The sequence below is a fragment of the Tachypleus tridentatus genome, chromosome 3 (assembly GCF_004210375.1).
Source record: "Tachypleus tridentatus isolate NWPU-2018 chromosome 3, ASM421037v1, whole genome shotgun sequence".
Classification (NCBI taxonomy): Eukaryota; Metazoa; Arthropoda; class Merostomata; order Xiphosura; family Limulidae; genus Tachypleus; species Tachypleus tridentatus.
The window spans coordinates 34,002,410-34,017,916 of record NC_134827.1 but is presented as its reverse complement, the minus strand read 5'-3'; the positions used below and the strand labels follow the sequence as shown (position 1 = coordinate 34,017,916).

The window sequence follows — 15,507 nt, the reverse complement described above, 5'->3', positions numbered from 1 at the left end:
TGGTATTTTTCCCATCTGCTCTGAATTAAAACTTTGTAAACCACGCCTTCGAGAAACAGTTCCATCTAAATGAACTAGTTTGATATGATATAAAAATGTTACTCAACATACTGGATATTTGTGCTGTATGTTGATCAATGTATTATTTAACAGCCATGCAAAATCCCCTTGTTACTACTTCAACATACAGGATAAACACCTCAACACTAAAACAACAGAATAACATTCAAATCTCATAACATTTTTTTGTATTTTGATATTCATATCTGAGAGGATTATGGTGTATTTACATGTAGCCTTCTGTTGGTAATTTTCCAATAACAGCACACCTAATAAACTGTTAGTGAATCTTCAGTAATGTGTTTCACTGCTTGAATCAACAGTGGCTTTATACAGTATAATTACTTGAATCAACAGTGGCTTTATACAGTATAGTTACTTGAATCAACAGTGGTTTTATACAGCATAGTTACTTGAATCAACAGACAATACAGATTGTAGTTAACTGAAGTAAAATGGGTTACACCAAACATCAGTGACTCTGTACTACACAAAGTGTTACACCAAACATCAGTGACTCAGTATTATACCAAGCATCAGTGACTCTGTACTACACAAAGTGTTACACCAAGCATCAATGACTCATCAATACTACACCAAGTATCAGTGACTGTGCTATACCAAGTGTTACCCCAAGCATCAATGACTCATCAGTACTACATCAAGTGTTACCCCAAGTATCAGTGACTCTGTGCTACACCAAGTGGTACCCCAAGTATCAGTGACTCTGTAGTACAACAAACATAACTAGCACTATAACACATCATCTTTGTACCATCCAACAGTAACTATACAGTACTTTAAGTTAAATCACATAGCAGTGAGGCTGTAGAACATCATACCAAAAACAACCACAGAACATCACGAGTGACACCTGTAAATACAATCCTCTAATAAACTAATCTACAAATGTTAACTATATAGACTTTGAGCTGTATTAACTAATGTTAACTACTCTATAGAAATTATTTGAGCTTAACAGCATATCACACTATCATTATACTTAAAATTTACATATTTCGTTCCACCTCAATATTCTTGTTTTAAAGTAAACACTTCAAAACAATTTACGTAGGTTTAAAAAAAACATGCAGGTGAAACAAAAATAAATTTACATCAGTTATTTAAATCAATACTGGTTGAATGAAAATATGAAAGGATTTATGCAAATTATGAAAGTAAAAATAAAAAGAGAAGTCATATAAATGATCAGAGTAATGTTGATATGAAAAGTTTGAAAAGGCTTAATAAACGATTAAGTAAAGATCAAAATGCAACCTTATACATCTGTCAGGTTATACTGGTCTTACAAAATAAGTTATAATTATATACATAAAAAGTGGAATTTTTTAAATATATTTTCTGCTAGCCATAGTAATATACTTTAAAAAAATCTTAAACATATGTAGACAGTGTTTGTTTATAGATTCCACAGTCCTCTCTTGTCCTTTCTTTTACGCTTCAGAGAGGAATTGAGGCTTCAAGGTGAGTCTTTCATCACCTACAGGCAAACTGAGCTTGAAATTTCAATAATCATCAAAAGTCTAGAAAATAAATGAGAGGAGTCATTGTCAGCAGATTCATATTATGAGGATGTATCCTTTCACTGCTACTGTTCTCAAATGGTGTACCACATGAAACGTCTATGTCATAATCATCAGGCTAATCTGTACACAGCTGTTTCTAATGGTACTGATCTCACATGGTAACACTTCTATATAGAGGATTGACAATCTGATATTTATACATATTTTGACACAAATAAAGTACTTCTGTATAACAGTAGTAACACAGAGATTTGCAAATGAATGAAGGTACAACGGGTTGACGTAAACCTAGCCATTTCAACCAAAACATGTCAAAGAAAATACCCAAATGTGTTCATCCATGTAGTATTTTAAAGCTAGTAATTTTATTCACTCATTTAAACTACTTACAAGTCTTTTAAATTTTAATCAAAGCTACACAGGGGATATTTGTGCTACCTGTCACTAATATTGTAGTAATAGACTAGGGGGAAGGCAGATAGACAGTAACAGTTACCACTAATATTATGCTGTTCTAACCAGATTAACTGTTGGGATTTGACTGTCACTCTTATAATTATACCCATAACCCCAAGTTACAGGAATGTTTTTTGTTTGTTGTTGTTGTTGTTGTTTTTTTTGGGAGGGTTACAGGTGTGAGGCAGAGAACATCAGATCCACAGAACAGCATTCTAACCACTGGGTTGAACTCCATATATCTGAAGGTAATAGTGGTAATGTGACTGAAGTATTTAATACCATCTAATGAAGGACAAAATGGGGAAAACAAAACAACATAAAACACGTACAGTAATAATTTACAACAGTAAGCAAGAATCAAACTATTATATTCAACTAAATAATGATTCCAGAATAAATGTAATACACAATATTTCAAATTTTACAGTAATTATTATTGTATTTTTGTATTGGAAGTATTTATTTTCCAAACCAGTGTAAGTGAATTATTTACTTAAGCTATATACAACTGTTTGCCTTAAATAGGAACTACAAAGGACAGCAATTTTGGTATCTTCAACATACTGTTTTGTGTGATACGACCACTCCTGATCAGAGATATTGTTACTTATGGAAAACAAAATTTGGAATGCTAAAAAAAATAATGTTTTCTACTATTTCACCTAATTACTTAATAAATTAAGTAGTTCAATTAAACTAAATTATGAAATAACAAGTAATAAAGAACACACACTGCAACACTACACGAAGAACAAAAACAAAATACAATTTACTTATGAAGATAAAAAGAGTTTCTTATAATTGTTAACAGTTTTAAAACAGGAATGTAATATCAACTGGTTCTGTCTTTCTTGGTGGGTTTATATTTCATTTCTTCATTTTCTGGCCTTCATTTGTTTTCCAATAAACATAAATGTTTATTAACTACATTAATACAAGACAATAAGTGATTCAGTAGGAAAATAAGATTTAATGTTGACCACGTACTTCAGCTCGGAACAGGAATCTTCTTGGTGTTTTGGCTTGTGATCATATCTATAAAAATGTCCAGTAGGTGGTAAACCAGGCATCTAATAAAGAAAATTTAAGATTAAAATAGTGTAATAGGTTTGTTAACAAAACTTCATATTTGCCTCATGTCAGAAAAGTTATTGTGAATTCTGAAGTTACCTGCAAAAACGGTTGAAATGCATACAACCTATTCTAAATACACACAGTGTAGAGTATACTTATGTTATATATATAAACTCATAATCTGTTCAGGGTATTGTCAAATTACCACAATGTAAAGAATACTTAGATTGACAGTATACACTAATCTGTTCAGGTCACTGTCAAATTACCACAATGTAAAGAATACTTAGATTGACAGTATACACTAATCTGTTCAGGTCACTGTCAAATTACCACAATGTAAAGAATACTTAGACTGACAGTATACACTAATCTTTTCAGGTCATTGTCAAATTACCACAACACATTAAATACTTATACACTTAACACAACAGTGATCTCCAACTGTTAACACCATATGACTTAAGTGTTTGACAACGTTAGTGAAGACATGTCTCTTTTTGAAATCATTTGTGTTAATGATATCTGTTGTAAACTTAAGTAAAAGTTGTTTTTATTCACTAGGATTATTATGCAAGCTTCTTACTTTGTTAATTCATAAAACTGTTAAATAATGGCTACTATTGTGTTAGTTAGTATAAGTGTATAACTTTCTAAATATACAAACTGTTAAAATTATGGTTTCACTATCTATAAAGTAAATAAAATATGTCTTATCCAATTTTAATCAACTAAAAATAATTTAACCAAAATTAAATATATCTATCTAACCAATGGCTGAGCTAAAATTCTTCCCCCCAAAAACTATTTGCTTCTTTGTAGTTCAGCACAAAGCTGTGCTCTGCCCAGCATACGTATCAAAACTCAAGTTTTTAGTTATAAGACCAGGAAGGCCATGAATAAGTAACATAAATCTCGACAATCATCCATATTTGGGATTGAAGAAAACAATTCATTAGCATTCATATTGTAGCTAATAATTACATAAAAATACTAACACTCACATCACTTCTCAATCTGACTGCTTTGAAAGAGGTATTATCTAAATTGTTTATATTGTTTTACAGGAAGGGTTAAAAAGAAAAGACTTAAAAACAAGTTACAGGGCATGCAATACACAGTCTTTGTTTGTGTCCATATCGGGACCTTGTCAATCATTTAACAAAAGCAAAGGAAATCCATCTAGAAAAAACTCCATCTAGAAATACCTATGCTGATTCATTGTGTTTTAGGACAATTATCAGGTTTCAAAATTTGTGGTCATTTATATAGATGAGAAACTTACTGATCACTGTTTGTAACAGACTTATGTTTTACTTACTGCTCAGTGTTTGTAACAGATTTGTGTTTTACTTACTGCTCACTGTTTGTAACAGACTTCAGCTTTACTTACTGCTCACTGTTTGTAACAGATTTATGTTTTACTTATTGCTCACTGTTTGTAACAGACTTCAGCTTTACTTACTGCTCACTGTTTGTAACAGACTTCAGCTTTACTTACTGCTCACTGTTTGTAACAGACTTATGCTTCACTTACTGCTCACTGTTTGTAACAGACTTCAGCTTTACTTACTGCTCACTGTTTGTAACAGACTTCAGCTTTACTTACTGCTCACTGTTTGTAACAGACTTCAGCTTTACTTACTGCTCATTGTTTGTAACAGATTTATGTTTTACTTATTGCTCACTGTTTGTAACAGACTTATGTTTTACTTACTGCTCACTGTTTGTAACAGACTTATGCTTCACTTACTGCTCACTGTTTGTAACAGATTTATGCTTTACTTACTGCTCACTGTTTGTAACAGACTTATGTTTTACTTACTGCTCACTGTTTGTAACAGACTTATGCTTCACTTACTGCTCACTGTTTGTAACAGATTTATGCTTTACTTACTGCTCACTGTTTGTAACAGACTTATGTTTTACTTACTGCTCACTGTTTGTAACAGATTTATGCTTTACTTATTGCTCACTGTTTGTAACAGATTTGTGCTTTACTTACTGCTCACTGTAACAGATTTGTGCTTTACTTACTGCTCACTGTTTGTAACAGATTTATGTTTTACTTACTGCTCACTGTTTGTAACAGATTTATGCTTTACTTATTGCTCACTGTTTGTAACAGACTTCAGCTTTACTTACTGCTCACTGTTTGAACAGATTTATGCTTTACTTACTGCTCACTGTTTGTAACAGACTTATGTTTTACTTACTGCTCACTGTTTGTAACAGATTTGTGCTTTACTTACTGCTCACCGTAACAGATTTGTGCTTTACTTACTGCTCACTGTTTGGAACAGACTTCAGCTTTACTTACTGCTCACTGTTTGTAACTGATTTGTGCTTTACTTATTGCTCACTGTTTGTAACAGATTTGTTCTTTACTTACTGCTCACTGTTTGTAACAGATTTATGCTTTACTTACTGCTCACTGTTTGTAACAGACTTATGTTTTACTTACTGCTCACTGTTTGTAACAGACTTATGTTATACTTACTGCTCACTGTTTGTAACAGATTTATGTTTTACTTATTGCTCACTGTTTGTAACAGACTTAAGCTTTACTTACTGCTCACTGTTTGTAACAGACTTATGTTTTACTTACTGCTCACTGTTTGTAACAGATTTATGCTTTACTTATTGCTCACTGTTTGTAACAGACTTCAGCTTTACTTACTGCTCACTGTTTGTAACAGATTTATGCTTTACTTATTGCTCACTGTTTGTAACAGACTTTATGCTTTACTTACTGCTCACTGTTTGTAACAGATTTATGCTTTACTTATTGCTCACTGTTTGTAACAGATTTGTGCTTTACTTACTGCTCACTGTTTGTAACAGATTTGTGCTTTACTTACTGCTCACTGTTTGTAACAGAATTGTGCTTCACTTACTGCTCACTGTTTGTAACAGATTTATGCTTTACTTACTGCTCACTGTTTGTAACAGACTTAAGCTTTACTTATTGCTCACTGTTTGTAACAGACTTCAGCTTTACTTACTGCTCACTGTTTGTAACAGATTTGTGCTTTACTTACTGCTCACTGTTTGTAACAGACTTCAGCTTTACTTACTGCTCACTGTTTGTAACTGATTTGTGCTTTACTTATTGCTCACTGTTTGTAACAGATTTGTTCTTTACTTACTGTTCACTGTTTGTAACAGACTTAAGCTTTACTTATTGCTCACTGTTTGTAACAGACTTCAGCTTTACTTACTGCTCACTGTTTGTAACAGACTTAAGCTTTACTTATTGCTCACTGTTTGTAACAGACTTCAGCTTTACTTACTGCTCACTGTTTGTAACAGACTTATGTTATACATATTGCTCTCTTATGTCACTTAGTAGGAAAACAAAAACTCCAAACATTCTGACCTCACAGGTAAGATTCTAATAATGAACTTTATGAATGTCCAGCTCTTTATAAAATTTTAAAATGCAGAAATTGTCCATCCTCCAAGAAAAGTCCAATTCAACCATACATAAATATACAGTCCAAGTCCCATTAGCCAACTACAGATTTGTCACAAGGAGTATACGACAATCTAGAGAAGGTTTCTTTTTGCTATTTGTATCTTAATTATTAACTTCATATTGAATTTGTTCTGAAAGACATGCATTACAATTAATGTATAGAAGTTGAAAGACTGCTTTTTGAAAACTACTCAAAGAGTTAAAAAAATGTTTTATGTTTGCTTACTTGTTTAGTTTTTTGTTCTGAAGAGATCCTAAAAGCAAAGAAAGGCTTTCTTCATACTGCGAGGAAGAAAACACTACAGGAGATAGAACTGAAAGAAAAAAGTTAGAACCTGATATATAAATATCCACATTTCAAAACAAAAGATAGCCATGAAAAAAATTAAATACACCATTATAGACTTACATAAGAACACAGAAATAAATATATCTAGTTATAGCATCTAGTTATAAACCATCATATGCAGCATTAAACCCACACATTATTTTTTACAACTACCTACTGGTGTAGTAACTCCAGAATAAACCAAACATGACTACTTGACCTTTACAGCATATAAAGAATCAAGAACCTAGCATACAGCACGACTAGTTTTATGATTTGGTATGAATTTTGTATTCTAAAGTTGGCTGGTATTGGTATTGAACTTAATTAAAATAAAGTACAGGACAACGTTTTGACCTTCTTTGGTCACATTCAGGTTAAGAAAGAGTTTGTAACTGCATGAAAATTGAATATTTTTCTCACCAGATCAACTGGATCACCAGATTCTGGAGTCCATGTGACAGTCCTCTATATATAACACACAGTAGGACAAAATTAAAATTATCCCATGAAACAGGAACTAGCTTCTTTTACTTACTTCCACTCACGTACGTAGCTATTCTTTTACAGTGCTTCCCTCTATCTACATTTTACTTTTTGCATGCCACAAGCCTTTCATTCCCACGCATGCCTCGGTTCATATGGTTTAACTGAACCTTCCATGCAAATTATCACGTAACAAACCTCCACCAACAGATGTGCCACAAGCAACCAAGACTCATGCAACTCTCCCTGTTATTCTATGCATGTGTCACTTCAAGTTTAGCCAGAAACCTAAACACCAGCTGACAGTTTGGAAAAAGGGTGAGTAGTTGCACAGAAGTAAAAACCTGTATGAAATATATTTTCAGTGAAGGTAAATTTTAACTTCTGACGAGATATCTTAGTCTCTCACACATACATTGCTTGAATCCCACACCAATGAGGGGACCAGTGCAAAGTGAAAAAGCAGAAGCACCTTTTAAAAGCATGTGAAGGACATCCTCATGAGGAAACCCTCTAATAAGAGGATTATATGAGAGAAATTGCACCACTTATGTACCAGGTATACTCTTTTCCTAAATGTAGTAAAGGTTCGACAGATCCGGGCAGAGAATAGGGAGAAGCATATTCCAATGGGAGATAAAATATAGAGTGACCAATCTGCAATACGTTACAATTTCAATCTCCCTAATGAACAGAATGTGGTTAAAATAAGGGATGTGCCCCAAATTGTAGAGTGGCCAAACTGCAATACATTACAATTTCAATCTCCCTAATGAACAGAATGTGGTTAAAATAAGGGATGTGCCCCAAATTGTAGAGTGGCCAAACTGCAATACATTACAATTTCAATCTCCCTAATGAACAGAATGTGGTTAAAATAAGGGATGTGCCCCAAATTGTAGAGTGGCCAAACTGCAATACATTACAATTTCAATCTCCCTAATGAACAGAATGTGGTTAAAATAAGGGATGTGCCCCAAATTGTAGAGTGGCCAAACTGCAATACATTACAATTTCAATCTCCCTAATGAACATAGTGTGGTTAAAATAAGGGATGTGCCCCAAATTGTAGAGTGGCCAAACTGCAATACATTACAATTTCAATCTCCCTAATGAACAGAATGTGGTTAAAATAAGGGATGTGCCCCAAAATGTAGAGTGGCTAGGAGGTAATGGACCATACACTGCTGTGGACCAACATCCATACAGGGGTAAGACAAGTATCATCCAGTCAGTAAGTCAACTACAATCAAAAACTTAACCACCAGAAAAAAACATCCATGTGGGGTAAGAAAGAGAATCATGATGTTTTAATTCTAACCAAAGGGAGAAATCCCACAAACTGATTGGGAATAAGGAATATTGTAAGTAAGCAAAATAGAAATATATCCCACTCAAACCAAAGTGACCAGAACCTGAAATGCAGTCACTTCCTCAACATAAAGACACTGTGGGTTAGTGCAAAAGAAAGAAGTGAGGAAACCACAAGTGTACCTACCATGACCCACAACAAAAGGGAAGTTCACCTGGGGTAAAATGAGTGAGGTACCAGGTACCTCCTGAATATGTGTGAGAATGTTTGATGATTGATTCAGTTCTAAATCAAAGACACCACCACTAAAAACCACCATACATGCAGGGTTGAGATGGGGGATCCAGATCAAAGGGGTGAACTGTATATATGGTAGTACACCACATGGACGAGTACATAATATAGATTTGGATTTAGAGCTGAACCAAACTCAATCACCAAAAACTTAATTCATGCAGGGATAAGGGATTCCAATCATCACAATGTATTGCCAATAGGGTGATTGGTACAACTCTAAATCCAAAACTTAACCACTGGAAACTAACTTCCATGCATAGGGATGATGCAGATGAAATAATCAATAAGGTGCCTAATCTGATGGGAAGACACCCAGAAATAATTGATGGAAAAAAAGAAGACAAGGAAAAATAAGCCAATCAAATTAAAAGTTAAACCTGTTTGGTAAGGGTGGAAGGAGAGACATCATGAACAGAGGATAGCTGCCAATGGATGAATAGATGAGAACAGTTATGATGGAAGGAAGCTGTGTGAGTGACATAAAAATGAGTTTTTGTGTTTTTTTATTGCAAAGCCATATCAGGCTATTTGCTGAGTCCACCATGGGGAATCAAACCCCTGATTTTAGCATTGTAAATCTGTAGACTTACCACTGTACTAGCAGGAGACAGTTTAAAAATGAAAGGCACAAACTGGACATAGAAGTTTGTCCAGATAAGACATGGAACGAGAAATGGAAAGAAGAGAAACTGTCAAGAATAAAAAATTACCCTTCCAAGCTGCCAAAGTCTTGGGAAGGAAATACCAATTTGGATGAAAAAGAAAAGAAGAATGGAACCCAATTATCATGGCTAGAAACATTAGAATTTCTGTCCCAAAATGATGTTGCACACATTTGCTATGCAACAGATCAAGCTATACACAGAATGATGGTATACACCTTGCAATCTGCAAGTATTATACAACTATGCACAACCTAAGCAAATCAGTGTTTATGTAACCAATGAGTAAGTGGACTAAACTACCTTGGAAATTAAGCATTAGTATAATGTGTCGCAATATGTATTGAAACAGGGGTGCAAATCTCTAAATATGCAAAAATAATACATTTTTGGAATTATCCAACCTACATATCAGCCAGTCACATACTAATCACAATTAATAAAATGTTATGGTGAAAGGGAATATATCAGAACTACATTCCATAGTTTGTATCATGTTCATGAAAATCTGTCACTTTTGAGAAGGGTTTGCAACAGCCATTTTCCAGTGTAAACATATTTATACAATCAGATTATGAAGTATTTGGATTGAAATTAAGAATTTCCAAGATGGGTATATATATCTTGTATTTAATAGAATTAAAAAAACAAAGGAATATGGATACACTTGAGACACCAGGATAATAATAAAAAACAGCAACAAGTTGTAACCAATTAGATGTCTTGTAGAAGGTGAAAATCCAATAACACAAAGATCAGTGTGAAAAGCTGTTGACATGATTCAGGTAACAATACACAATAAAAGTCTCCTCCTATGTGGAAAAAGTGACATAAGTCACATCTTGTAAAGAAGTTTTTTTTCAGTTTCTTCCCACGTCATATCCATTCAATCATCACATACTTCAAGGGGCTGAAGAATGAAATGGGTCTTCATGCTCTTCCATATATAAACATGCTGGTCAAATTAGCAAGTGCCAGATACACTGCTTACAAATTTCTGCATAATCCTGGTGTTTAAATGTTAGATGGGTTTGTTTGTGTTTTTTTCTTACAGCAAAGCCACATCAGGCTATCTGCTGAGTCCACCAAGGGGAATTGAATCCCTAATTTTAGCACTGTAAATCTGTAGACTTAATGCTGTACCAACAGGGGACATGTTAGATGGAAAAACATTCTCCTTGTACATTAGACTGATCATGGAAATCATTCTGGAAGGAGTGAGGTGCTTTGCACATGACACCCTTTTATTTTTTGAAATGGAAACAATACTGCATGACTACTGTCAATAATGATTGGTAATCAGGTGTAGCAACATAGCAGAAGCTCCAAAATTGTTTTCATTTAAAAATTTCAATCTCTGTAGTTCAATTGAAAGAGATTAAAAAAACAGACAGAAATGATGCAATAAGTCTCTCGCTTTTGGAATACTAGCTACATAATTTAAATAAACAAATACATCAGTTTTATCATTATATCCCCTACAGAGTCAAACATTAATTAAATTAAGATTTTTAATCTTGTTTGCAAAGAAATTAACTTAACAGCATATTTAACAACCTTAGAAAAGTACTAAATATATATATCACTTAAGTGGTATGAAAATAACCTTCCAATGTATAAGTGAAAAAAATTAATTAGAATAAGAAGTGTACTTTTTAACTTGTCTTATTTAAAAGGAAGTTTATTTTGTAGCTTTGTAGAAATATTTAAACATACATGAAAAAAATGATTTCAGTGATTGAAAAGCCAGGTCTTGCCGGGAAACACCGTTTTCATTGTTCTCCGATTTGGACCACAGAGCTTCATGAAGAAGATGTAGATAATGGGCACATCGCTCTTGAGTAGTGAGCTCTGCTAACTTCTTCTCCAACCATCTTGAAGTAAAAGAATCAGAATAATGTGTGTTTGTTTAGATATGCTACTTTTAACATGTCTAAAAACTGACAGTTAAATTTGGAACCTCAGTAATTTACTACATCAACAATCCTTTGTAACATACCACACATGGGTAAATGATTTGTAAGACTATAGGATAAAGAGCATTGCTTCACAAGTAGTTTTTTTGTCACCAGAGAGTTGCATGTTTAATACAAGTCAATGTCTATCACATACTCCACTTTTACACAAACTTAGGAATGTAAGAGGTGTCATGTTATGGGTATAACACACGATATAAGAAAAGTAAATTTATTTGTTTATTTAACAATGAAATTACAATTACAGAAGTTACAAATTAAAGGGTAACACAATGTAAACATACAAATTTTACATTCAACAGACTAATCACAAAGTAATAATTGGGCCAACTAATTTTGATAAGTTTATTATTTTTGTGACATTAACTTAATTATAATTTGGATAATCACTTCATATGACATTTTTATGTGACATTAACCAATGTAATCAATACTCGTATATAAGTCACTTTTTCCAATCACCTCCATTCAGAAAGACAATGAGGTTTATATAGACACCTAGTGGATATTCTTAGTTTAATTCACAAAAAAAATTATTATTTTTTTTTTTTTTTTTCAAGAAATTAAAATGAAAGTCAACAAATTCAGAAGATGGGAACAAAAATCTGGATTAACTTTTCAAAATTCAAAATGGTTGGAGAATGCATCTTCAAGAAATAAAATCATGATTACATGTTAGATAGTTAGCTATTTAGAATTAATTACAGGTCAATGATGAAAGAACCTACCTATTCAATAACTGGCCTAACATGATTTTAAGTACTAAAACAACGTTTGATTTGCTGTACTTGTAATTAGGGTCTGTAACGGTGAGAAGCCCCAAGTCAATCACTGCACTAGCAAGTGGAACTTCTTGGTTGATTCTGTGTTTAATTTCTATATGTAAAAATTTACAATGAAAATCAGTGATGCAGTAGAAAAAACAAAACAAACAACAATGTATATTACTCAGCAGTTACCTAAACTTTAAAAAAAACAACAAACTATTAGCTTTATGTGGAATTTTCAATTCACTTATTCTGTTCCATGTTTTTCACTTTTGCCACTCTTAATTATGTAACACGTATAGTTAAACACAAAAGCACACATATGCACCAACTGTGTGTACGATTTTTAAACACACACATGAAGTGGAAAGAAAGTAATTTTTGTAATAGAATTGTAAGAAAATAATCAGTGAAGATGTAGTGAAGATAAATCATGGAAGAAATATCTGTTAAAATGATCATTTGAACATACAGTCAGCTTTGAAGGTGGCTGAGATGTAGGACCCACATTGCAGTGGGGATACACCATCTATCAGTTTTAACTTCCACAGTAAACACAATAACATTGTAATAACACATTTCTTTTACTCTTTTGTAATGTAATCATTAATAGAATTTAGAATTTTAATCAAACATAACCTTATGGTACATCATACAAGTAAAGTTTAAGTTTGTGTTTGCTCAAGTGCTCCATCAGATCCAAAAAATATACTCCAACAAAAATGTTTATTTCTTATGTAATTTTACATGCCATATTTCAAATAAATATTTTTGAATACATTAAATTGAAAGTATTATCATCTCAACACCACTGGTTTTGAAAGTTAAGCAAAAGTATATTTTTGCTCTTTTAAAATAGCTACACTGATCACCTATGAAGACCAGAAAGGCCTGTCTATCCAGTTATCATGCCTTTTCCCATATTCATCTGATTAAACAGACACAACCCACAAGCATTGTTCTGACTAAACATGTGAAAAAACAAGAGAGATAACTATGTACATTATACTTTGAAGTTTCAGTAAAACTTTTATATCCATCATATACTGCAGTCACATAAAATATTTCATATAATATTTTATCAAATTGGTTCTAATTTAAAAATTTTCTAAACCTAAATAAATGAGTATTTTAAAAGATGAAAGATATCATATAAAAATATTTCTTTTTAGTTCAAAAATATCAGATAAAAGATATGACTGTGCAAAAATTATCCTATTATAAAAATAATATAATTACTACTAAAATATTAAAAGATAGACTTGTACCATTTAAGTATACACACACACAAACACAAATATATATAATTTAAAAAACAAAAAATGTTACACTAATTGAAAAGATGCCAGGGTACAAACTATAATGTGTGATTATAAAATGTACCCTAGGCTTTGGAGGTGACTGGAGAAATAGGAGATGTATATGCTGAAGCCCATAACATCCCAAATCTATATTGCCTCCAGAAAGTTGTGGGAAGGTAACTGTTCTCCAAAGTAAAGAAGAAAAATTGAAATAAAAATAAGAATAATATGGTTGGGAGCTATACTAGTTTGTTCAGACTTCATCCTTCTATAATTCATCTTCTGTGCTATCAATTAGTGCCTTTCCACCATACTGGGGACTGGGATGCTAACTTCAAAAGGTAAGTTGAAAACTTACTTACCCCCCAAGTGGTAGTACCTTATTTTCTTATTCTTATTTCAATTACTTTTTCTTCTTTACCTTGGAGAGTAGTCACCTTCCTACAACTATGATTTGTGAATGGAGGTTGAGACTAATAGAAGATGTATCCCCACCATAATGTGGGCCCTACCTCTTCAGCCACCTCCAAAACCTAGGGTACATTTTATAATCTCACATTTTAGTTTGTTCCCTGGGATCTTCTCAATTAGCAAATCATTTTTTGTTGTTGTTTTCATTTGTTTTTGTTTCGGCTTGTTATTTAAGTTATAACAAACTACTATAATTAGTCAGAGATTTGGATTTGCTGTTTTGAATGCAGTTCTTCCTTGTGATTTTGTTTACTTAACTTTATCAAAACGTATTAATTTTCACTAAAATATATACATCAACACAAAAACATATTTAATACTGCATTTCAATAAATGAGCCTCGACAAGAAACTGATTAACTTACTTTCTACTTTATCCACAGACTCACTGGGTAGTGTTCTACTACTGTCCACAGTTGTCTTTGACTCAATTCTCGACAGAAGTTTGTCTTGCCCAGACTTGTTTCGACTTAAAATGGATACAGTCCGTGGCTGATTTTGAGGAGACAGAGGGGGTGATAAATCTGGGGATGAGTCTGACTCAAAATTATTTATGTACTTGTGCATCTGATGTTCCAAGTTGGTTGTCTAGGAAAATTAAATAAAATGATTTAAATATTTGTTGCTGTTTTCCACTGAATGTTTAATGAAACTTTTCAGAGAATGTATCAGTAAAAACATTAACTACCTCTCTGCTAACTTTTTCTGGTTTATAATCTTTGTTGTTGATGTAACTACATTCGTTAAGAGTGCAAAACAGTACTTTGGAGAATATCCAATGAACCCACAGTATCATAAACATAAATATTCTTAGCTACTTCTAAATGATAAGGATACAAGTAATGACATTGCTTTTAATTACTTCTTGTAAATAGTGGTTAAAATAATAAAATGTAAACGTCTTTATCAATAATACTAGTTTAACAACATTTCCCATGTATATACACATACGTACGTATGCATATGTGTGTGTGTGTGTGCATAAGATCATGACCTTTATTACAGATGATACACCTGGGTGACAGAATTAGTGCCTGTCCTAATAGCAGTTATGAGACAAGTCACTCCATTAAGCAGTAAATGATTTGATTATTAGGATAAGTACAATAAAGTATTACATACAGTAGTGTTTTTTGTGTGCAAAGCTACACAAGGGCTATCTGTGCTAGCCGTCCCTAATTTAGCAGTGTAAAACTAGAGGGAAGGCAGTTAGTCATCACCACCCACCACCAACTCTTGGGCTACTCTTTTACCAATGAATAGACAAATTGACCATCACATTATAACATT

At 32.9% G+C, this 15,507-nt stretch overlaps 1 protein-coding gene across 2 annotated transcripts in view; it reads right to left on the bottom strand.

The window, feature by feature from the left end:
• Positions 1 to 1,465: 1,465 nt before the first annotated feature.
• Positions 1,466 to 15,507, bottom strand: part of LOC143246659 (sorting nexin-19-like) — a 47,933-nt gene continuing 33,891 nt past the window's right edge. Inside the window, exons 6-11 of one of the 2 annotated variants that reach the window (XM_076493719.1) lie at positions 14,583 to 14,805; positions 12,408 to 12,555; positions 11,420 to 11,577; positions 6,845 to 6,932; positions 3,054 to 3,136; positions 1,466 to 1,604 (exon numbers count right to left, since the gene is read on the bottom strand). In XM_076493719.1, coding sequence (XP_076349834.1) covers positions 3,055 to 3,136; positions 6,845 to 6,932; positions 11,420 to 11,577; positions 12,408 to 12,555; positions 14,583 to 14,805 — 699 coding nt within the window. In that variant the 3' untranslated portion in view covers positions 1,466 to 1,604; position 3,054. Of the gene's footprint in view, positions 1,605 to 2,196; positions 3,137 to 6,844; positions 6,933 to 11,419; positions 11,578 to 12,407; positions 12,556 to 14,582; positions 14,806 to 15,507 lie in introns of those variants that run through there. The other variant, XM_076493720.1, reaches the window with a different exon arrangement.